Source organism: Lepisosteus platostomus, chromosome 28 (assembly GCF_059453375.1).
Source record: "Lepisosteus platostomus isolate fLepPlt1 chromosome 28, fLepPlt1.hap1, whole genome shotgun sequence".
Classification (NCBI taxonomy): Eukaryota; Metazoa; Chordata; class Actinopteri; order Semionotiformes; family Lepisosteidae; genus Lepisosteus; species Lepisosteus platostomus.
This window is the reverse complement of record NC_142638.1, coordinates 3,623,614-3,650,193: the sequence shown is the minus strand read 5'-3', so window position 1 is coordinate 3,650,193 and position 26,580 is coordinate 3,623,614. Positions and strand designations below refer to the sequence as shown.

The window sequence follows — 26,580 nt, the reverse complement described above, 5'->3', positions numbered from 1 at the left end:
TAAGCAATGTTGCAGTAATGATTTTAAGCTGTTAAACATTTTGATTTATTTTGTTAAAGCTAGAAAACCATTCTGGAAGCATTGACATAAACTGCTTTAAATCTTCTGTAGCAGTTGTGAAGGAATCTTGGGAGGTTATATGACTTTTTGTTGTTTTCACCCGTCTTTTCAGTTACAATCAAAACTAAAGGCTTTATAATTGCACCTCATTGTGAGGCTCCTAAAATGCCCACCCAAGTCCCGGGATATCCTGAATCTTTAAAGGTCATGAGTGGAAAAGGCTTACACTGAGGATGCAAATATTTTGGAGACACTGCCCTAAGTAAAAAATAATTTATTGGGGTCTTAAGAAGAAAGGCAAGCTCTTTTTTCAGGTTTACCCAAAGTTGCAAGCAGCATCTTCACCTGAGTTTTGAGACAATAGTAGTTGATTTCCCTCTTCAAGCTAATAACGTGCTTATTTGTGTTGATTATGGCTGACTGGGTACAGGCCTGACAGATCATGCAGAGCTGATGTTTGAGGAATCATAATTACTGCTTTAATTCCCAAATGGGATGCCAATGGTATTAAAGTGCTCTCCCACGATGCGTCAAGAAGCACCATGGCCAAGAAACATAGTCTGTTCCTTTTTTTTCCTCCTCGCCTTTGCGAAAGCGTCCCAGGGAGGAAACGTTGGCTTCAGAGAAAGATTAAAAGGATTAGGAAACATTCTAGTTAGATGTTTGGGAGGCAAAGATTAAAGGACACTTCTCCTGGCCCAGAATCCATCATAAAAAAGCAGGGCTTAAGGAGATTCTTGGTTACATACTGCCATGTCACAGTGAAGGACGAGGGCAGGTACTGTCTGGGAAAGGATTTCCAAGCCCAACCTGGAAATGTAAATTCACAGCTCTTTTTGCACAGCATCGGTATCAAACCATGCACTTTTGAACGAGCTCAGAAGAAGTGGAGATGGGTTTTCTCGGAACTGTGACTTAAAAATGACGTTTTCATTTTCTTTCAGAATTCTGAATGTGCTTTTTCCATCTCATTTCAGAAGGCTGAGGTGTGTTGAAGAGGTAGGATCTTGCCATGTTTTTAATTTCAATCAAAAATCCTGTTGCATTGAGGGGCTGCTTATGGGGCTAAGGGGCTTAATTATATACCATCTCAACAGTGCCCTCAGTTGGAGGACAAGTAGAAAGTAGAACGTCCATATCACCTGAGTTAGAAAAGTTGCAAAACAGCACATATTCGAATACAATTAGCAGTTTCTTCCTAATGAGTTCATTGGTGCAGTACTGCAGGCACAAGAACAGAGAGCATCACCATCTCTTTATATTTCCAGAATTGAGTCCTGATCAAATCCCTCATGTCCAGTCTGGACCACCACAGAGCAGGACAGGGAATCAGTACTGCATCTAAAGAATAACTTATTAATGTCACTGGAGGTCATTAATAACCTGTTATAGTGCCATTCTATCACATGGTATTAAAACAAATGATGAGGATGTCAGGCAGCACTGTGGCGCAGTGGCTAGCATTGCTAGGTCCTGGGTTCAGCTGTGGACCTGGGGTTCTACTGTAGTGTTTCTGTGTCTATATGCGCCCTGTGATGGACTGGTGTCCCATCCAGGGTGTACCTGCCTTGCATACACTGCTTACCGGGATAGGCTCGGTTTCCCCCGTGACCCTGAATTGGAAGAAGATGTAAGGGAAATGGATAGGTGGATAGATGGATAAGGATGTCCATGGGAAAAAAAACATTCAGTGTGTTGTCCATGAGTCCTAGACACTCTATGAGCAACACACAGATTTCTGCAGTTAATCAGTCACGTTGTTCTTTCTGCTGAGATCCATCTCACTAAACCCAGAACGGAGCTGATTGGAGCATGGGTGAAGGCCTGCCACTCAGCGGCAATTAGCAGGAGTTGGCCTTCTTACTTTCCCTGATCATCTTCTATAGCAAACTGTCCGATTCAATCAGCTGCTGGCATCAAATCTGGATGCCGTGAAAATGGTTTGATCGGATTACGGATTTGCTGCCAGTGGGAATAGCAATGAACTGAGGAAGTGCTACTGCTATGACCTTGAGAATAGCCAAATGATGACCAGACTAGAAGTAGAAGCAGAGCTTGTGGAAAAAAAACAAACAGGTCACCTTTTCAATACAAAATGCGTGGGAAGGTTGCATTACAAAAAAGCTAAAATGTTAAATGAATGGGGAATCCAACGCTACTACAGACTCCTTGGAGGCTATGCATTTCAGAGAGCAGAGCTTGGACTTCCTTATGGAAATCACTCTTTATAAAGCACAGTGATTCTTTATTGTCTCCTTAACAACCCTGTTTTTTCTGTCAAGTGACCTTAAAATGTGTTCTCATTAACCTTCATTTTTAAATTATTTAACCACTTCACAATATGCTCTCTCTTCTTGGAAGAGGAGGTCAGGAACTCACACGCAGAATGTTTTAAACTCCTCTCCTCTGCGTTTAGATCTTAAGGGTGGGTTTTATACACAAACATGATGTCACAGGAGGGTCAAATAGGTCATTCGTTTTTTGCATTTTTTAAATTAAAAAGTTATGATGCATATGTACTGTTCTGGGAGGTGCAAAGGGCCGAAGAATTTGTTATTCTACCACATCTCCCCAGTATTTCTCCTTTTATAATCACAAGCACCGATTAAAAACATTGAGTCCTGTTAGAGCTATATTATGAATGCAGCAAAGAACAACAATAATGTTAACTTCAAGGCACACCTGACAATGTGTCAATTATATTTGATTGATCAGTGTGCAGGACAGGCTACTGGAACTATTGTTTGCCTTGAATTCTTGTGACCCGCATGTTGAGCATTATGAGAACTGGAAATTAAACATTTTTAAATGACAAGATGGCTTCCTTCTCACCAAAACTAGGCTGTAATAATAGTAGGAAAGACTCCTGCGGTCTTTGAGTGAATTGTTCAGGTTCCAAACAAGCCTCGTAATCATTGCATTGCTTGGGTCTAATTGCCTGAGTCTTCTGCATATATTTTAATACCTTGCGAGCCGCACAAGTGGAATTCACTGTCGGTTCAGGTAAACTCAGGTCAGCATGAAGGCCACCATTTACTGGTCCGACAAAGAAAAGATCGGCAAGCCCAGAGAGGGAGGCAATTTGCATATGTAAATAGCATTTGTGATGCGCTGAAGGGGGACAGTCGAGTCATGGCTGATTGCTTTAGGAAGTGGAGAAGCCTTTGTGAGAGCCACACATCGTCACCACTAACAAGCACAGCAAACAGGCCGCTGAGCTCCGGCCCATTGTCCCAGCTGAAACAAAGTGTGTCCTCAGTCTGCAGTAAACAGAGGCCTTTTGACAGTCCCAACACCGGCTTTCAGCAGAGCCAATGAGCCTGAAACTCTCACACAAAACTGTGATGGCTTTGACACCAAGGGGACTGGAAAACCATTCGTACCCCCCTTCTCCCCCCAAAAACTTTGCCCTTATTAAATGGGACAATTCTGCTTTATCCTAAATGCAAAAACTCCTGTGGTTTCACATGCTTCAAGCTACCCTCCAGGCCTCTGCTCCCTGTCTCAGTGCAAGGCTGTTCTTTCCCAAAGGTAGGAGGACCTTTATAAACATGTACCTGCAGGAATGCTTAACTTCTGCAACAAACAGCTTTTGGTTATTGAGATATTGAAAAGTGTGTACTTTTCTCCTTTCAGATACCGTTGAGAAGATCTCATTCAAAGGGACAGGACTGCTGGCCCAAACCCTGCTCGGCCCATAGAGGAGACCACTCTTGCCCCATGATAAAACAAGGTTCTCCTTCTGATTGATTTGGCTGACGCTTGTATCCAGGGCCTCTTATGTTTGTCCCATTAATACAGCTGACTATTTTACTGGAATAATTCACTGGAAGTATCTTGCTCAAGGGTTAAACAGCTGTATCTCACCTGGGATTTGAGCCTGCAGCCTTCCAGTTACCACTCCAGCACCCTAAGCCTTGCTCCACACTGGGAGAAATTGCCCAGTTTTCTCTTTGTTTAGTGCAGAGGAGCCACACTACAGTAATAATGGCATTTACAATCCAACCTGAACTTCTGAACTAAAAGCCACATTACAATGGAGTATAATTACAGAATTAAAACTGACGCAGCACATTAACTTCACTGAAACCAAAGTACTGTACAGTGCAACCAGGAAATATTTACAGAATCATGCTCTGACCTCTAGCACCAATCAGTAAAGCCTTGGGTGAAGTTTGACCTGACCAAGCATGCTGGGATATATGACAGTGGCCATATGGCATTATTACATGGTCTCCCTTATCAGCTGTGTATTTGCTCTTGGTGTAGTACAGCCAAGATGACTGCCACAGTCTTTTATATCCATGCTGCAGAGTTCTTGGGGCTTGAGTCATCACTGAGCTCTATTGACAGAAGACTTGTATTGAGGATCTGTTATTTCAGGTTTAATGGTGCAGACCCAATATTTTGTGCTAAGAGGGCAGTACACCTTTTGAACCTGTAACATCACACTTTGTTTTAGTCAGCCTGGCTGTTCTAGTAAAAGTTTTATTATATATAAGAATGGACTTCAACACCACAGATGTTATTAATTAGACAGCATCTTTGCTTCAAGACTATGTCAGTAAATACCCAAACAAAAATGTGCTTATTTGAGAACTCAAAAGGTAAGTATTATAGGAATTGCCTTTACATGAATATACTGTTTAAGGGAGTAGTGTTCAATATGGATAAAACATTTATTTATACCTTTTAGCTGAGACTGAATATATTACAAAAGACCTCCAGGTTGTAACCAACAGTAACTTAAACAGTCACAACAGGAGTAAGAAAATAGGAATAAGAGAACAGAAGTGATTCATATTTAGACTAATAATAAAAAAAATATATACATCATTTGTAACAGTGGGAAGAACACCACGTGAAGGAAAATGTTAAAATCTGGGTGAAATACTGTTAATTTTCCAAAAAATATAAAACTAATCAACAAACCGATGAACTGTTGTTGAAGCAGATACCCTGGCTTTCAAGACTGGATGAGATCAATCATATTATTGAAGCACAGTAAAATCAAGTTGATCAATCAACAAAATTATACTGTTCTCCAGTATAACGAGCTCCATTTGTGCCTAACATTCTGTGTAACTTTCTGCTCTTTTTGGACCCATTTAGACTTTACTTTTGGGCTGAAAGCACAAAGCCCGTGAAAGCCTGTGCTGTATGGCATCAGTATGGAGTTGTTATGATTCTGTGACTGATACTGCAAATACTTTTGAACAGTGTGCATTTTGGGTTAATTCAAATCAAATTAATTTTATTTAAGAAATTAATATTACACATGGAAAAACAAGTAGTAGGGGTGCAAACTGAGACCTTGGCATGAAAACAAGAGGAGATTTTAACTACTGACTATTGTCTATTGATACAACCAGTGGGGTGTCAATAAAGCAAACAGACAAGCCAATTATGTCACAAAAGCTTAAAAGGTTAAAGGGGGGATATTGATCTTCAACGTCTCCACTTGACAGTCTTTTAACAAGGCAGGACATCCCACTCGCTCTCAGTTTGCGGAGGAAGTGACTCATTCCAGAAACTGTAATAATAGGGTGAGCAGTTCTAAGAAAAAATTGCTATGGAAAGAAAACAACAACAATAACATAAAAAAAGTGTGGCGCGCACCGCAGAACTATTTTCACACCCAAACAGAATAAAATAAGAATTTCCTGTAGATTAAACTGGTTGGTAGTTTCCATCGTTTTAAGTCTCAGAGTTTACATAATAGGATTTGAAAGAAATGCACGCCAGATCCTAAACTTCGTCACTTTTTTTATCTAGGAGTGACCTCAAAAGATGTGAGTGCACAAACTATACAATGAGGCTCACACCTGAAGAAGGCTTCACAGCCGAAACGTCGTGTTTCTCTCTTCTCTTTTCAGCGTGGAATAAACCTATCGCTTGTTCCTCTGCAGACTACGCATGTCGACGCAGCTACCCCCCTGAAGTTTTTAAAAAGACAACTTTTTTACCTCTTGGAGGTAGAGTTGCAGAAAAATCCAATGATTGTAAAAAACAAAATATAATTTACATAAGAACAAAGGGCCATCTATTTTGATTTTGTTGCCGAAATAATCTAATATTTTTTTCTTTGCAATTACATCTGGAAGGGAAGACTTAAAACATGTGCAGAACACGTGCACTAGAGGTCACAGCCCATAGAAACAGAGCAGGAATGAAAGAAAGAGAGAGAGAGACATATGTTATATCTCTCAAGATAGTTAGCAGGAAAAGCTGATTGTAATTCCACCTGGACATTATTTCTTTTTGTGTCTTTGAATGGGAGAAAACTGCTTTTACAGGTACGTGTACTAGGTGATTGTATCACCCTCATATGGACTCACTCCATGTGTCACTTTCGTTTTTATGGCAGATAGCATGGGCATGTGTATGGAGTCATGCTTTGGGCCCAGGAAGAGCAAGCTCACGATCCAAAGGATAGGTTAAAGCCGACATTTGAACTCATTCTGGGAGCTGTCAACGAGAGCACCTCCCAGGAGAACTCACGCCCAGTGTCACAGATTCTGGACAAAAGCCACAGTGTTGTCATAACTGACCAAGAAAAAAAAACTGTCCTGATTTTCGCTTATTATTTGTCAGCTCTCATTGCCCAGCAATATTTAAGGAGCCGGTTAATTAAAAAAAAACACTAAACATACCCAAAAAGGGGAAGCTTAGACAACTTTTATTTCTGTTCCTCATTTTGTTGCACCCTCATAATAATGCCTCTTTTCCTTGCTGTGTGTAAAATACTGGAACTCTGCCCAAAATACACTGACTGGTTAGAATCTTTGCCTTGTGTTTCCCTCTGACATCTCCGTCTTCATTGACGTTGACCGAATACCCAGAGCAAATTGTTTTTCTCCCATCCAGTGACCTTTTACAGCCAGGTTGCAATGTTATCCAATTGTCAATTAAAAACCCTTTTCCAAATTCAGAAAAAAAAAACGAACCAGCTAACTCCACAGGCTTTGCATTTAGCAGATATTATAACCCACCCTACGTCAGGGTATCCATAACCGTCCTTCAGATGGCATTGAAAAGACACTGTTGGGCCATTCTGAAAATAAAAACAAACCAGAAACAAGGTATCCGACAGAAAGCAGCTGCGTACTCAGGGTCAGAGGGTGCTGGCACTGTTTCTCTCAGATGGCTTATCTACACAAGATCTTGCTCGATAAGGCAGACAAGAGAATGGCAACAGCATTGCCGACCTTAGCAAACAAACTCTGGAAACAAACTGATGTGACCTGTTGACGCAGTCTCTGACACATTTATCTCCAGTAGCTTGTATCCCACGTCACAGGCTGGTCATTTTCTTCATGCCCGAGCAAAGGTTTGGCTGCAGCTGCGTTTGCAATCGGCTCCTTTAAGGGCCTGACTGAAGGTGAACCTGAATGCGCTTGACAGTTCGAGAAATGGTAACTCATTCGAATGGGGAAGTGTTAAACTGCTCGGACACTGAACTGGAAAAAACCCTGATGGGGAACTTCATTTTGTAAAGGGAACTTTAACTCAAGATCTGCCGCCTGAGAATGAAATGACATGTCTATCAGTAGGGCTACATCTGTCATGCTGTTGGCGTTGCTAAACTAACAGAAGGAAGGAGACAGCTAGTGTGCAGCAAGGGAACATTTTGTTCCTCAGTGTAGGGAGTCGCTGTCCCAGGTTAAACACAGGATATGCAATGCTGGATTGGACAGAGCAGCAAATGTAAAAGTGGGAAAGGAAAGAACGTTTTTTCTAAACACCACTGAGTTTTAAAAAGTTATCTGTGTCGTCTAGTAGAATGGGTTGTTCTTCATTTTGTGCTTTAAATTTTGTGCACATGTGGAATTCTCTGCCCTTTTTTTGGGACTTCATTATTTTACTTTATATAAGATGGTCAGTGGGTAGGTGTATTGCTGTAACACAATGTTTTGCTCAATGGTCTTCAAAGTGCTTTACAACATTAAGTAGCTTCCCTGACTTTGCCAAGCTCGTTTGAAACCCATTTCCTTTTTCTATAATTTAAGGCATGATTAATAACAATGAAAGCAGAAATGGCAAAAACACAAACGCACGCACACAAAGCGCACATATTAAGATAATTAAAATACCGAGGAAAACAGTGCTGATATGAATACTGCTCAAAAGTTTTAAGCTCATCCAGCAGATGTTGATCACAGAACAGGCAGTAGTTTGTGCTAGGAAACTTCATGTTCCTTTTCAATGGCCTCACTAGAGTAAAATTCAAATGAAATACAGATCAATCAAGAGTTCTTAGAGATGGCATCAAATTATTCATTCGCAAGGACAATGGAAAGCAAAGTAGGGTGTAATTAATCTTCTGTAATATTGACTCTCTTCAAGATCCTTGAGACCCCTAATATAGCTTTTCCCTCTTAATGTTTAATGCTGGGATCGATTTCCTGGCTTCGACTGAAATTATATAATGAGGTCCCCAATGTGCTGATGTACCCAGAGGAAAGACACTGAAACTTTACAGTCTGCTACACCACCCCCTTACTTTCTTCCTTTTCCCCCAGTCCCCATATCATGGCTTTGTATGTGCAAGGGTGCCTTTTCACAAAATGAACTCAAAACCACGTTCCCCCTCCCCCTCTCACTCTCCTCCACTGACAGACCTCAGATTCCATTCCTGCTGTCATTAGCGCTCCTTGCTGCGATGAACTCTTTCTTTCTGCCTCTCCATGTCAGCAGAGCAAACAGTACTTGATAAACATCCCAGAGAGCAGTGCTTATTATCTGCAGATGTGAACCGGGCCTGACGTTCAAACGGATCAAATGACACTTTGACACATGAGGAAACAGACGTCACTAAGCCCGAAAATATTAATAACAGAGACGTTAGATCTGCTACAACACCGGACAAGAAGAATCATAACGTATTTCTTATTAGTCACTATTTTTTTCCCCCGCTGGTGGCGCGAGCATGCATATTCTCTGTTCTCAACGACGCAGCATAGAAAAAAAATCCTCACTCTGACAGGAAAATTTAAGAGAAGACTTCCCTTGCTGGTTTGTATTAAGCACAGTCCACCCTCCTGCCTCCCCCTCTCCTGCCCCTACCCTGCAATCCTTCCCCTGTAATAAAACACACACACTGCTGTTCATTCACTCCCGTTGCAGCAAGGCCCACAGATTCATGAATGGAGATTCCCTTCCTGAGACTAACGGGCTGTTTCAGCCAGTCCTTCACAACCAGCTCATTCATAAAAACCCAGCCTTGTCGAGCCCTGTTGCCGAGGCACGGGTCGCAGAAGGAAGTACAGAGCGCACGTGTGTTTGGAAAAGCATAGCACAACCTGCATGCCTGCCAACTCACTGCAGCCCTTTTTATATATTGTGTTGACGCCTTTTATTTTCATTTTTTTACCGTGAAAGGATGGTGTGTGTGCATGCCTACAGTAGCCCAAGTGTATTCCGTTACTACGGTGTGTGGAAAAGAAAGCCTGTTGTATTTGGAGTCCTGGTGAGTGGAGGAGAAACAGCAGTTTTCTGCACAACAGAAGCAAACGTTCGGGAAAACAGTGCTCTGAAGCGATGAAAGGAGTAGATTTTAATGGTCTGTTTTTATTTCTATCATACTAGTGAATGTGTGTGTTTTTAGGCTGTAAGTTTCTGAGAGCTAAGTGCTGGTATGTGCCATCCAGTTATCAGCTCTGCGTCTTTGAAGTGTAATAAATACACAAAAGCTGAACAGTAGTATTTCTTTTTCTGCCCTAGCAGAGAATGATTCAATTTTGCCTTGATGTGTACTGGAATAGTTGAGCGAGTGCCCTGGGGGAGTACAGGGAGTCGCGGTAAAGTATAAAGAAAGCTAATAAATCAGAGCATGAGAGCAGATCTGCAGTGTGTACAGCAGTGTAGGAAATATGACGGCCTCTTACACAGCCCACAGATGTCCATTCTGAACACTGCTTTCACGGTAATGCATCCAGCCTCTGTGTTGTAAAGCTACATTTACGGCCACGGCTTCCTATATGATTACTATGGGGCTGAGCACAAAGCAGTCACCCACACACAGAAACTTGGGATTAACTTGTGACTTGGAACACAGGGCTTGAGCCAGGGACGGAGGAGGAGAAAAAAAAAAGACGAAAAATACCCAGCACCTTATCGTAACACGCAGCAGAATAGCAGACAAAAGAGTCTTTTGAGTTGTGCCAGGTCCGTTTTTAAACGCTGGAAAATGAACAGTAGGGGTGTTCAACAGACTGGATAGGGATCTAACTAGCAGCGGTGCTCAATTGTAAACAGTGACAGACATGCTTTGTTGGTTTATTATTGTTTTCTAAAAGAGGAAGTCTGACACTGCTAGTTGGCCACTCAGGCGCTGAAAGTAGATTGCTGAGGATTCCTACGGAATGAACTCCACATGCTTCCTCACAAAAAGATCTCGATTCCAAATATTGTGTAGCGTCTGCTTGAAACAGACGTATATTTTCTCAAAACATCAAAAATGAATAAGAATAATAGCAACGTCAGTCACATATAACGTAAATGGGGACATACAACTCGTTTAAACAGTCCCCACCTGTCTGAGAACTTGACGGATAGTCTGTGTGATGTAACCTGCAGGAATCCTGATCCACTTTGTACAAAAACAGTCCCCCCAGGAGCCACTCAGCACGAGACACTACTAACATTTAAACTCCTGTTCAGCAGCCATACTGCCCTTTCTGCCTACACCTGTGCCACAAGACTGCTTTGTAGTTTAAAAATCTTTGCCCCCCTTTGCCTCTGGCGGTTGGGGGTGCACATGAAAGAAATCGGAATTAATCCCTGTATCAGTTCCAGGAGTCCCAAAGACAGGATGGTACATGTTGGTCTTAAAGGAGTTTGTAACAGAAGTTCCAGGGGAAGGTTAGATCCTAATCTCACACACTTCCTCTCGCCTACGTATACAAGTCTCACACACAGGCCCCTAGCTATTGCTCTTACAGCAATTCTCTGGCTGAGTCCTCATAAGAGTGACACGGGACCCTCAGGGCTAGCCTGCCAGTAGTAGTAGTATTAATATTATTAATTATAGTACTACTACTAAGAATAATAATTTATTCACTTATTAACACTTATATAGTGCTTTTATGGACACTCCACTCAAAGTTCTATACAGGTAATGGGGATCCCCTCCACCACCACCAGTGTGCAGCCCCACCTGGATGATGCAACTGCATCATCAGTGCACCCACACACCAGCTCTCCGTGTGGAGGAGAACAGAGTGACGAAGCCAGTTCAGAGATGGAGATTATTAAATAACCATGGGAAGCAAAGGCCAGTGTCTGGCCATGACACTAGGGTAACTCCTCGACTCTTTTCGAGAAATGCCCAGAGATTTTTAATGTCCAGAGAACCAGGACCTCAGTTTTATGTCTTATCCCAAAGAACAACGCTTTTTAGAGAATAATGTCCCCGTCACTATACTGGAGCATTAGAAGCCACATAAGCCGCAGGGAGAGCGCCTCCTACTGGCTCCACTAATACCTCTTCCTGCACCAACCTGTGCTTTCCCAGGAGGTCTCCCATTCAGGTACTGGCCAGGCTCACACCTTCAGAGCTTCAGTGGGCTGCCAGCTGGGAGCTACAGGGTGATAGAGCTGCTGGCTGTTCCCTCAGCTACATGAGTCATGGAAAGTACTCTCTACATATTCCGTCCCTCTATTGCACTCATTAGGATCTAACTAAACTACTGAAAAGAGAGATGGCTCCTCTTTATTTAGACAACTTTGGAAGGAAGAGACAAATTGCATACAGTTGTCTTTGTTTAGACTTGGAGAAAGACAGACATTTTTCAAACAGTCTGCACTGGATGTTAGTGTGAAGATGTTCACATGCAGCAGATGTTTTAGTTGAGAAGAAGGTGCATTTAAGATGGGGCCAATCAACACCCGGGACTCAGATTCACGCTGGTTTATAAATATCTCTTCCATAAAACAAATTAAAAGAAGCCGGAGTGTAAGACACCATGTTTGGATAACCTAATCTAGTAAAAAGCCATGAGAAATCAAAACCACGGGCGGCTCTTCTAAAATCACGTGTTGGCGCAGACACCCCAGCGATTGGCTTGGGTCTCTGCTGATCTGGAAAGAGTGTTGTTTGTTAATAATGTCCCCACTCGGTGGGGGGGGGGATCACACACAATGGGTTTCCCAGACCTGTCCAGATTGCGCAATCACTTGTTTTTTCCCCTTAACCTGACACTCCCTCATCTTGCTGTATTCTGCCAGATTCCTGGCCCCATGCTCGTCTCTCGCTGCTCTTACAAAGGCTCTGGCTAGACAGATAAACATCAGATCACACAGACGAGCGGTCTGTAGCTGCCGAGACTGCCTCAGCTCCCGGCCTGCTCCAGCCTGGAGTTCTTTGTGGAGGAAGGGCTGTCAGGACAAATGGCTAATCATTTTCCCTTCTATGTTACTGACCAACTTCAGTTCATAGAGAGGAGCCTTGCACAGGCTGCGTTAGAGGAAACAAGTTACGCAAGAGGAGAAGTCTAGAAAATACACTTTGAATTTTGTGGGGAGGGTTTATATGGACCTTTTGAGAACCACTCCACTAAGCACACAAATGGAAAAAAAAAGTCACTTTCCTCAGCCTACAAAATGCTAGATCCTGTCTACAGTAAGGGACACGTAATTTATTTATTGTTAAACACCATCAACAAGGCTGATGAAAATATTTCCCAGTGGCTGTTGATTAGAAAGAGAAAAGAAGTGGAGTGAAAACAGCAGGAGGCCACGAGTGAAGACTGAGCACTATTATTTCTATGACCATTTGCTGAGACTTAAACGAAAAAAAAGACTCTTCACTTGGGTTGGAGCTGAACAGGTGAGCTGGGGGTTGGGATTACAGGGATCCTGTCCTAAGCTGCTGTGACCTGTCATGCTCAATTTCCACCTCAAGCCTGGTTTACATTCCCCCTCGTCTGTGAATTGTCAGCCATGTTTGGTGCCGATTTGCAGCTCTTAAGAACGGGTTAAGTGGGTTTTGACCTTTCACCTGCACGAGGCCTGAGTCTCACCCTCACTTCCCCCTTATTATTCCTGTCTAGTCTACAACAATGCCTTAAGGGAGCATCCATCAAAACCAAGCTCTAAAGGAGGGGTTTATACCAGAGTGCTTTGTAAGGGGCAGCATACAGCACCAATGTCAGACACTCCCTTGTTTTCCTTTAAATGTCTGTCAGACAATATGACACTGGAGAAGTGATTAAGGTTTCTCATGAATGACAATCTCCCTTTACCCAAAGCACACAAAACCGTTCCATTTGCATTTATTCAAATTTATTATCATGGTATTTAGCCGCAACACTGTCCAGTCGAGGTGGACTGGAAACAGATGGATGATGGTGTTTAGTAAGGCGCGATTATAGAGTGAATTTTATCATGCACACCTCCGCTCAAGATGCATCACCTCAGAAATGAAAAATAAAATGTGGCAGGTTGCCCTTGTGCTGGTGAGATCAAATACCCATTAAAAGAATTAGCAGTCTGCTTTCTCGAGAGTATAAAAATTTGCTGTGAAGGAATATCAAACAACCCACTAAATTGTCAGGCAGGCACCTAAACAAGCTGAAAGAGACCTGTGAAAAAAGGTCTAGTGCATTGAATAACTATTTATAGATGTATCAATGTGACCTAATTTTGTTTAAAATTCAAAGACACTTGTTTCTACGAGTCTTAATTTTAGATTTCCAGTGTCCTTTTTTGTGAGCCTGTGTGTTTTTGATCCACAGCTGAGCCCTCATCAGAAGAATCAATGGTGGTCTTTGTATTCATGCCTTAAACTGCCTCTTAGTTGCTTTCCAGAATGGTTTCTTTTGCGGCACAAAATGCAAATTGACAGGTGACACAAAGGCACAATATACTGTACTTGTATGATTTAGAAAATAATAAAGAGCAGGACATAAGTCATGTATTTTGTCTTAAACATTCCTCTCCTTTGGAGGATATCAGCCAATAAAAGTACAGTAGGCACACCCAGGCCTGCAGCAGTTCCCCTCTCACACACAGTGTTTGATATTCCACAGGAGCTGTACTTACAGTTTTCTGAGTGGAAGTCAGGGACAAATTGCTCATCGCTGTCTGGGACCTGAGCTACAATCAAAAAGGAAGGAGACAGACAGACAGTTAGAATCTTGGCACAGAACACACTGTAATTAAAACAGGAAAACAGAAATTAGCCCTATAAACACCGCCCTCAGAGCTTCAGCTAAGAATAAGGCTGTGCTCGTGCAGTAATGCAAAAATAATTAGTCTAATCACTTGTGTGGGGCCGGAGAAAGTCACTTTTAACTTGTGATGTTTACTTTTTTTTAAAAGAATGCACCAGTTTGCTTTTAGCAAAGCAACAGGTCCTTGATCCCCATGTTATTACCAGTGCTTGAGCCGAGATCTTTCGTAACCGTGCTTTTAACCATTTTTGGCAAATAAGAACACGCTGAAATTTTTCGGGACATGTTGTCCAGTGCTGATTCTGAAAAACGGAAACTGCTATGGAGTTTGGTAGCAGTTACTGTAACTGGTGACTAGTCTTTTGTCTGAGCACAGTCCAGGGGGGTGGACGGTAAAAAACTTCTAAATTTAACCAAAAACAAAATAGCTTTGAAGCATTTTCCACTGATGCCTGAAGTAGACGACATTCCCTTTGTAGATTTCTTGCTGGTTTTTTATATCACTTTCAGCAGCAGTGCTAAAATAAAGTCAGATCTAGGTTCACGTTGTGGGTTTTGAAGAGCCATTTGATCCTAGTTCTACATCAGGACTATATACTACTAGCATGATGAGCACCTATTCTTAAATACAGACAGCATTTAATTTTGGCACCACAGCTAACCTATAAGACTACACCAAGCCTAGATTCTTTAAACCATGTACAGTGCTTGGAAGTGAAAAGGCTACTTCTGTTGCAGTGCAGTGATGAAACCCGAGTGTCTGCTTTAATGGAGCACAGTGACCTTCACCTTGACTTTACATCATACCAGCAGTTTCTCCATGCAGAAGATCAATAGGAGGAGGGGAGGAACATACTGGGTGGGAGCTGGGGCGTTATTTGTGAATCAGAATGATCCAGCCTATGTGAACAATAGACACCCTGCTCGGTACAGCAAGACAGGTTAGATTTACCATTGAGGCCACAATGGTGGTGACCGACGGCTAACCACATTCTTTTCCTCTTTAGCCTTTTTCTCATGCAACTAAAGGAAAACAAACAAACCTCCACAACAGGCCAATTTTCTGTTAGGATTTTTGCAAACTAAACACGTAGAATACTGGTGTGGCTCTGATATCAATGCTTTTTATTTTCTTTTTTTTTTTAGTTAAAAGGGAAACAAAGCCAGACAGGCTCAAGGAAAAAGAAAGAGACAGAATTTGATCACCAAACCTCTCCCAGTGCTCTTTAGCACTTCTTTCCCTCTCAGCCATATGAGATTACAGCAGCATCCCTTAATGTTAACGTGTTACAAAGTAGAGCATAGTGGTACTGCTGAACTGAGCTGAGGGGCAATCTGTTGAGCAGTTAAGGAGTTGACAGTATCAAAGTGGAGTTGCAGGAATGTCCTGGACTGTGAACTAGTGAAGATCTCTTGGAGACAACCTTCTCACCTCAACCCCCTTTTCCCTGGTGTGTCTTTTGGACTGTGGGAGGAAACTGGATCACCACGCAAACATGGGGACAACATGCAGACTCCACACAGGCAGCACCCCAAGTCCAGATCTGAACCCAGGGCCCTAGTGCTGTAAGGCGGCTATACTAAACACTGCAACACCATGCTACCCCTAGCTATTACCATTCACTGCAAATCCCATCAGATGTAATTAACCCTCAAAGATGACTGTCAAAATGAGCAAAACCAAGGCCCCTAAGCCCTTTTGTTTTGTGTTCAATTCTGCCTTCAGGCAGCTGTTCTGTTGAGCTGAAAGAGCACTCTGACCAGTCCTGTGATACTGTATTGAGCTCGCCTCAGTGAATCACTTGAATGCAACACCTGTGTTGAGAGTTTTGAAGAGCAGGATTATAGATAGCTGGGGATCTATGAGAGGGGTGTGGCGTGAAGGTGAGTGAGGGGGGAGGGGGGTAGGGTTGAGCTTCACTGGATTCTGGGATTGAGATTCACCTGAGAGAACGCAGCCTGGGTCTGTATTGTCAAGTGCTGATATTCATTTCAGCACCACCTAGGTAAACTGTCTGAGTTCCCCCTCCTACACAACAGCAGCACTGCAAACACATCTCCAGACTGTCCTGACTGATACTACCTACTCCTGTCTGCAGGCACAAACATTCACCTCTGAACCGAAGAAATATGGAACCATCTACATGAGAATTAAAACTCTTGCAATTTTCCCCCATTTGGATTTCTCATTGCCCCCCTAAGGTTTTGTCCTACACCAAACGTGAACTGCTGCTTTTGTTACAGGGTGGCTGAATAGTGATTACCACACTATCGTAGCAAATGGTGCTGCAATTCAAAATATAACCACAAATGGTGAATGCTTAATAAAAGCAACAGTCAACCTTATTCCTCCAAGCAAATTCAATAATAAACACCCTTTATTCTGTGCTAGTCTTGTCCGCCTGGAATGCGGTTTCTGCACATTACAGATGTGGGAAGAACCAGGCTTTGTTGTGTATTGTATTAGAAGTGTCTTACACAGTTCTGTTGCTGCTTCAGGCTGTACTGTCGTCAGACTTGCTCTCCAAGTCATAAAGCAGACTTCTGGAAAGACATCTCACACTTGCTTCTTCCATGAACAGATCATAAGCAAAATGGCAAAGTGGTACCATAAAAGGCCAACTGAAGGCATACCGAGCATCATAGAAATGATCTGCCCACCCCATTTCCTCCCTTTATGGTGTCAGATATATTTTTTAGAATCAGACGTATTATTTTTACTTGCTGGAAAAAAAGATCCGAATCCAGGTGTTAGAATGTAGCAAATTAACTACTGCTAATAATAATAATGTTCACCACCTGTCACCAACAGCATTAGGAGAGGTTTTAACTTTTCTAAACTAAAACTGCATACTATATTAAGGATAGGAAAACTCTATAGACTTATTAAAATGAAGGAGCTATTTACATAATCAAAAACTCGCATAATGGATGAAAACCAGTTTTCTTTCAAACCGACATTAGCTTTATTTTTTAAACTGCATTCTGTAAAAATTAGTTCGCGGATTCAGGAGCCTTGCCGCAGTTAAAAATGAATGCCATCACATTACAATTGGCCCTCATTTGCAGCTTCTTAGAAAGGCACTTGAACTTTGCCTGTGTGAAATGGAAAACGGTGCTCAATCTGGCTGTGGATCGAAGTTGAACTGGATGAGTTGTAGTGCTGTAGCTGCTCTGAGCCCAAGTCCTTATCATACCCAAATGTTGATCAGGTTAATCACAGTAGTGTCAGACACACATACAGTAGGTGAGTCGGTGACTGTGCTACTGCTCCATGGCAGCTAGGTTTTGTTTTCCAAGTTGCCAGCCCTTCACTGTGTTTCCCTGAAGTGGCTTCTAAAATAATGAATTCACCAGTTCAACACAAAATAAACCCTTAGTTCTCAGAAGAAATGTTACAGAAAGAAAGAGGTGGGTGACTGCTGTCTCAGCTTCCTGCTGCAATGAAGGGTATTTTCTGCAGCAGAAGAGCTCTACAGAATTTGGCTGACATCACATGTGGGCACACTCAGCCACACCTGAGTGAAAGGAAATGGTCTCATAACGTGGAATGTAAAAACTGAACAGCAAAATCGAAATTAAAATAGCATAACATCCTGTCATCAGCTCGGCTGTAAATAAACCTAACTAATTTGAAGAGGCTTCATTTTGACGGGCTGGAACTGTTTGAAACTACACCTTTCGGAATCAAAATGGACTTCAGGTTATTACAGGAGGTATCCTGTTAATATAACTCTATCAATTGAACCACAAAACACACAGCAAATGAGCAGACAAATCCAAGCTGCTAGAATACAATATCCGAGAAAAATTATCAATTCAAATTGTATCTGGAACAATGACGTTTAAAATGTGCATGTATGGTACTGGCAAGACTGCATCTTTGGCAAATAAAAGGTACAATTTCATAGTCTGTTCTTTCGACTTTACTGCTGGATGACAACTGCTGCCTCTGCTTATGGTATAATTAGAAACTGGTTTCTTAGAGCTGTGATCGCATTTCTGCAATTTTTGTTTTCTTGGGATCCTGATTTGGCATGATTCCTACTGTATATAGGAACTGTTCTCAAAAACTAAATTTAAAATGGCCTCAAGAACTTGTACTTCTGTATGAGCATGAAAGGCTACTTCCTATGACTCATAACTGAAAAGCAAAACAGAAAAGCTAAATACCATTTCACTCCCCAAAATAATATTTTATCATATAAAACATCTACTTATTATTATTCCTCCCATCAGTCTAAGGTTATCAATGCCGTATGATAGACAGTTTTTCATGCCCTAATGAAGAAAAGAATATTCAAAACTTTAAACCCTGTGCTGACTTTCTTGTATGGATGAAATGAAAAGGTTTGCTTGTACGCGGATTAAGCAGAATGTACTGCCCAGTCCGATCACTGAAGATGGACGTTGTCCCACAACAGAACAGTTTACCTGTTATGCAAATACTATAAGACTATAGGTAGCCTTGTGGGTTTTCAGCTCATTTTGCAGAGAGATTTTGCAAAATGCAAATGTAATTTCTTAGTAATCAAACAACAAAATCACAATCCAAAACAAGAAAATTCAAATGTGCCTAGGAGCACTCCCGTAGTTCAAAACGGATGAATCTGAAAGTAGATCAGGAATCAAATACAAGGACTGGGATCACCTGCTGGAATCAGTCTGACTGGCCAAGCAAAATCAGCGATAGTCAGCAATTTGATGAGTTTCCTTTTGGAGACATACCTGAACTCTGTATTTGCATTCCAGCATCATAGGGCAACAGCACCTTTTACCATCTCTCACCTTTGACTCTTACATAATAAAACAGACCCACTGATTTTAATCTGTATTTATGGATTTACTATTGTGGTATCAGCTGGGCTTAAGATAAGAGATCACTTTTGTCTGGATTAGTTGAAATAGAGGTGAACTTTATGGTTCAGATCAGTGCCACGAGTAGTGCCATGTTAATTTGCCTTTGTCTAGGGCAGTGGTTCTCAGTCTTGGTGCTGGTGACCCACACACACCTGCTGGTTTCATCCTAGCCCCCCTCCATTACATAACTGAAGCCTTACTTGAGCTAAGAAGTTGCTTCATTGGAATATTTGCATTTTGTTTCTAGTCAAGAGTTCGCGATTTGATTTCACTTACAAAGTTCAATCGTTAAACCTCCAACATGTGTAAGCGCTGGGAACAAACGGTTCAAATTAATTTTCTTATTAAGTCCAGGAAGAGTTTGATAGTGTGACTGAGGGCTTGGCTGGAACAGAAACCAGCAGGCATGTGGGTCACCAGCACCAGGATTGGGAACCACAGTGCTAGGGCATTATCGAGACATTAAAACAGACCACAAAATCAAAAAGCTTGTTAAATTGGGATAGTGGAATTCACTTCAAGGGCTGTATCAAGTGCGGTCTTTGGTTGAGTGAGATGTGACACCCAATTCTTACACCCTTCTATTTTTTCATTTTCAAATGAGTACTTATTGTTGTTTTTCCCCCCTCTTATTGGTACTGAGCTTTAGAGGATCCTATTTCCAGTCGAATCAATGTGTTTAATCCAATTCTAGGGCACTAGCCTATGGGAAATGAAGTTCTTTATAACCAGGTCACGAGGCTGGTACCTTGAACAATCACAGTAAAGTGGAGGAGGAAGGATATATACCAAAATCTGTGCAGGTACAGATTATGTACACAAAACCCTCTCCCCACCGGCTCTTTCAGACAACCCCAGACCTTCTCTGTGTTTGCCCAGATGGTCAAAAACAGACAGTGTGAGGACCACAAATATGTTTAGAAGCAAAACGTCTGTCCAGTCAGGAGGCATAGCTGTTACGAGCAGGCGCTATTAAACACAGCCATGCCAGGAGTAACCTAAGCCTCAGCAGCAATCTCACCTCTCAGCCGGCTGATTAATGTCCCAGGGGGCTGCAAGCTGCCTTTAGGTATCAAGCTGAATCTGAACTGCACAATGGGAGCTCTTGTCTCTCAATGCAGGAGTCAGGCTTACTGTAGGTGTGTCCGCAATCCAGCTACACCATTCCAAGTTCGGCTCCCTGGCTATTTCCTGGGAAGGCTTCTCACAGGAGCCAGCTGGCTGGCATTGTCGTGCAGAATTAGGTTGAAATGAAATTTCTGCACAGAGATTGCCTCCTTTAAGTGCTTCACTTCTTGTGGGGCAGAAGCATTTAGATTTAGTGCTTTCATATAAATATATCAATAGGAACAGGATAGTACGATGCAGTTTTAGGAGGAAGACCACAGAAAAAAGGCCAGAAATAAAAGTTTTCAGAACTCAGAACACAGGAAAGGAAAAACTACCATAATGGGAGCATACCTCTGCAAACTAAAATGGGTATATTTAAAAACAAATGGAGAACATTTAATTATATCTAGCAGAATCAATGTTGTCACTTACACAACGTATTATAGTATGATATGTACAAGCAAAACAAGTTTGATCAACATTAATCACAAAAACAACAGGCCTCAGCAGCACAACGTTCCTGCTATCTTATTCAATAGGTCTCAGACTGTAGTGCAGATACTTTCAAGATAACAAAATGTGTGTTTTGTGAAAAGTGAAACACCAAATGATGATCCCATCTCCATTTAGCTAATTATTTAACCTCACTTAGATGTAATTCTCATATTTCAGAAAAATAAAAAATTGCACCCACTCTTTTTATTTACAAAAAAAAAGCAATTTAATCATGCCAGATAATGAAATCTTCCAAACCGAGGGGTGAGGATTTGAGATGATGAGGATCTTGCAAGGACTGATCTAAAATTGTGCTATTTTCGAAAACGTAATTAAAATGTAAATCGCATTTGTAAATTAGAAATGCAAAGGAACATTCCTAATGGAGACTCTCAGTTTTATTCTTATTGGTGTAGCTGGAGCTCCAATGTGGGCTGAATCATGGACTGCAGCTCTGCTGCCTCATCACCCCACAGCCCTGATGTCAGTCTTTCTGTGGTCCGACCCGACACACACTGATGCCTCTCCTAAGTCTCCAGCCACTCACAGAAAGTAGCTACTGCACAACTCATAGGCAGGTGAGAGAGATCAGCCTTTTGCCACTAAGTTTCCCATGTGCATCTACTGCTTCAGCAGCTACACTCCAGAGGTGATCCTCAGCATTAAACAAATGGCCATAACAGATCAGAAAGCTTCATTAACATTGCATTCCCACAAGCAAGACTAATTCCACCTCCTCCCTATTCAACTGTAAGTAGTCCTGTTGCTTTTGTTCTGCCTGTCAATGCTGAGTATATTTGATTCAGCTACTTAGCAGCTTACTGCATTTCTCCACAACGAGATGGAAATCATGAACTCTCTTTCTCTTTTCCCCGAAGGACTGAAAAAAAAAAGCTGAGCCTGTTTTTATCAGAAGCATGCCAGAACCTCCAAATACTGTTATAAATCAATTTTCTTGTTTCGACTTGCCTTTGCTCAAACAAATTTGATTTTTTTTTTAAGATGCTCTGAAAGCGAAGGTCTTTTCCTTGGAATGAGAGTGCAAAAAAGGAACGCCACCCCATTGTGGTATCTGGCCGGTGTTTGCAGTTAGATTTGGAGGAAAAAATAAGCGTTGAAGAGATTCGAGTCAGTGCAAGTGTGAGTGTTTTTCTTTCTTCTTTTTTTTTTTTAAAGTCGTGTTGGAAGTACCTTGAATGACTTTTGCATGGGAGATCCTGGGAGGAGCTCGGAAGCTTGAGCCATAAAAAAAAAAAATCAACAAGACACAACAGGCTCACAAAATCAATTGAGATTTTTTTTTCTGGGTTGTTTATGCCTTAGAAGAAAAGGTACTACTCCTTTACTGTTACATTCACTGCGAGAGGGCCTCTCATCCATGTTTATACTGCTGGTGAATCATCCATAACCGCAGTCACTCAATAATAAAATCTTTAATTAAACCAACAGGAAACAAGGGCCATTTTCACAAAGCAGTTACAGCTTTGCTAAACTTAAGTGTTTTTTTTTTTGTTTCTGTCTGCAAAGGAAAGGGGACTGTCAAAGAAGCAGCCGAGAAGCTTATTTTCCTGCTTTCATTTAGCAAAGCTTTGCCTGTGAGTTCACAAAGGTCTAAAGGTCTAAATTACATCAATTTCCCTACGGGATTAATAAAGTATTATCTATCTAAAGCCAAACTGTGAAGGCAGAACACTTCTACACCAGGATGATCCGTCTTTACAGTTTGCACTCGTTTTAATACAAAATAAAGTCTACAACCCACATTACACATTTAATCTGCATCTCAGCTAAAGATTGGCCAATGAAGATTGAAAGTTCGGAGCCTAGAGTTCTGCGTCTTGATTTTTATGTTGTTTTGGCACCTTTACAATCAAGTGTGTGAATTTCTCCAAGAAGGACACTGAATGAGAAGGACAGGATGGGACCAGCAGTAGTGTACGGCCTGTGGTTTGCACCTCATCACAGAAGAAAACTCTGTGGGGTGTTCTGCAGCTCCTCAAAGCAAGAAGCATTTTCTGATTGCTCTCTAATTTTGTTTTTTTGTGATTCATGTGAACCTATCAGGAGACCCATCCAGACTTTTCCGTCACTCTAGTTTTCAAACAAGCTTGCCCAAATCATCCATATTTTATTCAGGCTGAGCAACGTACTCCTGATCTATAGTCAAAATAGGTTCGATCTAGATTAATAACAAAGACCCCCTCTTTGGTTTCACCTGTTTGAGTTCTTGGTTCACATTAATCAGCTAAATGTGCAGTTCAGTTCCACCTGTTTGGAACTTTAATCTGACTCATTTCTCTTCAGTCCTGAAGCCAAAACGTGTTACAGGTAATGTTGGAAACTCCTTTTTTGATTATACATGGGAAGAAAATCCAAAAAGATCTATAAATACTGTATGCAAAATACAGAAAATGGTACAATTACAGACATCTTAAGTGCATGTAAAAACACAACAGACCCAGTGTTAGACCAAATAACATATAATGTACAGTATTATTTAATTAGTATTTTTTATAGCCTAAAATATATTCAGAGGTCTCGTGAAGTCAACAACCTCACAGGATCTCTATTAATGATTAATTACATGTTCATAAACAAGAGCCAGCTTGTTCTTGCATGTACATGAAGAAAATTGAGTGTTAACACCTTGTTTGTTAGGCATTGAGAAAGTGTTATTTGCAACCCCTGAACTAAAACATTACCAGCACAGTGAACCTCAGCTGCTCTTATTATTGAGGCCCCCAATCCAATTTTCCTTTCTTACCAGCTGCTAAAGGATAAAATGATTTATTTTTTACTGTTTTCAAAACAAATTTGCTTCCTCGGAACAATGTCCCCAGTCCACAAAACCAATTATTTCTGCCTATGCTGTGATTCACAAATTAGGCCTTTTCTTCCACTTCTGAAGCCAAAGGTCAATTTCCCTTTAAATATCCCTCTACTGATATCTTCTCGACTCAAGAGTGCAGTTGCAAAGGCATAAATACAACTAGACAAAACAGCATTTAATCCCCTATGAATTACTATTATTTATCTCTCCGTGTCATGTCAAAGCAAGACATATGAATGCAATCAGTCTGGAGTCACTTACACCAGGTATAGGACCAGCAGTCTAAAGGCCTCTTCATACTCCAGAGATTCATGTGCATCTTACTGCACAGGCAGACAAATGTCCAACTAACTGCTTTTCTTTAACCTGCCATGGCAAATTCACTGCACCATTTTTGCATTGCAGATTTTGCCTTATTTGTTTTCTATATGCTCTCCCCTGTGCCAGACGATGGACACATAGGGTTCCACGATAGACATCCCCCGTGTTTATACTGATACACCAAGGTATTCTCGTAATACAGAGCAAACAAAAGGTCTTGCAGAGCCACAGGAAATCTATGTTAAAACCCCATTAAAAATGCAAGAATACTGCTGTTCAGTGTCCTTGCTAAGCCTGATGTCTTGAGTTGAAAGACCAATCCAAAGCCATGATAATATTTATTATATATATATTATTTAAGAGGGACACCTGTATATCCAGAAATGTTGTCAGTCTTAGAAAGCAGGATGAATCACCTTTAGGAAGGCCAGTATAGTAAAAAGCACAGCTACTGCATCTACACCAGTACAGTAACTACAGTATATACCAATATATCGCCCTCACCTTCTGTGAGCCACGTCTCCTGGAGTTGGCTTAAATCCTGAAAGAGGTCTAAACAGGGGAGAGAGAAGTGAACACACCTGGTTAGAAATCCAACATCTTCCAGCATATGAAGTACTGTACATGAAAAAAACAAGGTTCAGGCGCTGTAGCGCTGAGATTGACTTGGTATAAAAAGCAGAACTCATCTCGGGTGCTGTTCGGCGTCTGTGGCTTTTCCATCACTGCGTACGACCTTACCTTCAGATTCCTGAGGGGGCAATTCCGTGTCCGCGAATTTTCTTTTTGCGGCCATCAACGGTCTGTTTACGGGCCCATTTCCTTGCGACTTCTGCAAAACAACAGCGCGCACAGAAACCGTGAGAGGCGCAGAAACCAGAAATACGAACGTTACATTTAATGTCTAAAGTGACTGACAAGATAGTCCTTCTTTCGTGCCTTTTATTCATTATTATTTTAAAAAAAGAGAGTCTGAAAGTTTTCGGTTTTTACAGATTAAAGAACCGCTTTGACTACCGAATCTGACTTTAAACTACAGTTTATCTCCTTGTGTTGTTTTTGGAACAGAAATACATTTTCCTCTGCAGCCGGGGGGGTGCTTAGAACTCTCACTGGCGCTACCAGAAGTTTTAAAAAGACGTCGCTTTTTAAGGTCCCAATCTGTAAATAGTTGAAAATGAGCTGCCCTTTTCTACCACAAAAAAAAAAAACAACCAACAACAACCATAAATGACTCTGAAGCAACAGGGATTGGATTTTTGCGATCAGCGTACGGTGATAACTACAACACAAATATAGAAAGAGGAGCGAAAAAAATAGTTTTGATGTTTGTAACAGCGGCTGCTCTGAAGCAGCCCGGCAGCCCGTGTTAACAGCGCTCGGGAAATCAACGAGCAAGCAGAGGGGGGAAAAAACAGATACTTACCTTAGCTAAAGTATAAGGCACTTGCTGATCCAAATATCCATCCATTTTATAATCCATCTGTTAACCGTTTGTGGTCATTTATGCTGGATTGCTAGAAATCCACGCAGCCTAAACTGGGGGGAAGAGACAGAGGCGCAACAGAGCCAGTTGTGAATGAAGAGGCGAGAAGGCTGCATGCATAATGAGCTCCATTCACAAAAAATGCAGGCAAGGCAGCGCTTGCAAAACGCATCGCTTAGCCTGCTCCAGTGTAGTTCTGCCGGTCCCGGGAATAACTCGGAAAAACTCTACCGACGGCTCCTGGGCTGCTAATTTCCCAACGTTTTGAGTTAATATGACCGTCAATTAAATTAGTCACATTTTGTACGTCGGAGTTGTTTACAGTTCTGTTTGAACAACCTCTGTTCCGACTGAAAAGATCAGATCGGAAACGAGCTTTTTCTACAAGGAGTTTTAGATTGTTTTATATCTTTTTAAAAATCTGCATGGATTAAAATATTCATATTGTCCTGCATTCATTAATTCATGGTAACCCACACCTCCCACACCATTTTAGAAGTATTGGAGTGACGCCCACAGTATTTCTGCATCACAAAATGGAAACCGCTTTATTATTGTTTTCAATCAATGCGATTTGTTTTCAATGAATATAAAAGCTCGGATATCGCTTTAAAACCCGCGATGGACGTAAGACGTTGCTGTTTCGAGCAACACTCCAACACTGTTTGACTTACAGAGCACATATGAGAATTTAAACTCATAAAATCATAAACCCATATTGAAGAACTCTGAGCTCCGAATTAAATCTCACCTGGATGCTTTTTTTAATTCTGTGATATTATACACTACCAAGTTTCCTACTTGAACATGACCCTTGATTTGTTCTGTAAAATAATAATGATGATGATAGAAAGTCTTTCCAGACTTGAGTGTTGATATGGAAAGGACCTGTTTTTCTTGCTTTCAGACAGTTGTTTGCCCAAGGGAGCCGTGTCGATTGGTGGATTTCCTCTTTCAAGGGCTCGAATTTCTTCCTCTTTGTTTTAATGAATGACCCGACTTTTGTGAATGAAATCTCGGCTTCCCTTGCCAACCAATCGGCGGCGGGACGTTAGGGGTCCATAGCAACCGCAGGTGGAGCTGGAATGCAAGAGACCAATCAGTGATTGGGACCCCCGGAGCTTTTATCCGAAGTTCTCCAGTTGTTTTTCATTCACAAAAAAAGAGAGAAAACTTTCATTCATAAAAACTTGGAAAGAGCCACGAAGCCTGAGCTTCGGCGTTCTGTTTATTGATTTAAATTC

General features: G+C 41.5%; 1 protein-coding gene across 2 annotated transcripts in view; it reads right to left on the bottom strand.

Moving 5' to 3' along the window:
• etv4 (ETS variant transcription factor 4) overlaps positions 1–25,573 on the bottom strand; it is a 40,735-nt gene extending 15,162 nt beyond the window's left edge. Inside the window, exons 1-4 of one of the 2 annotated variants that reach the window (XM_088623083.1) lie at positions 25,277–25,573; positions 24,592–24,682; positions 24,355–24,402; positions 14,104–14,157 (exon numbers count right to left, since the gene is read on the bottom strand). In XM_088623083.1, the coding sequence (XP_088479209.1) occupies positions 14,104–14,157; positions 24,355–24,402; positions 24,592–24,682; positions 25,277–25,333 (250 nt within the window). In that variant the 5' untranslated portion in view covers positions 25,334–25,573. The remainder of the gene's footprint in view (positions 1–14,103; positions 14,158–24,354; positions 24,403–24,591; positions 24,683–25,276) is intronic. The other variant, XM_088623081.1, reaches the window with a different exon arrangement.
• Between the last annotated feature and the right edge of the window lie 1,007 nt (positions 25,574–26,580).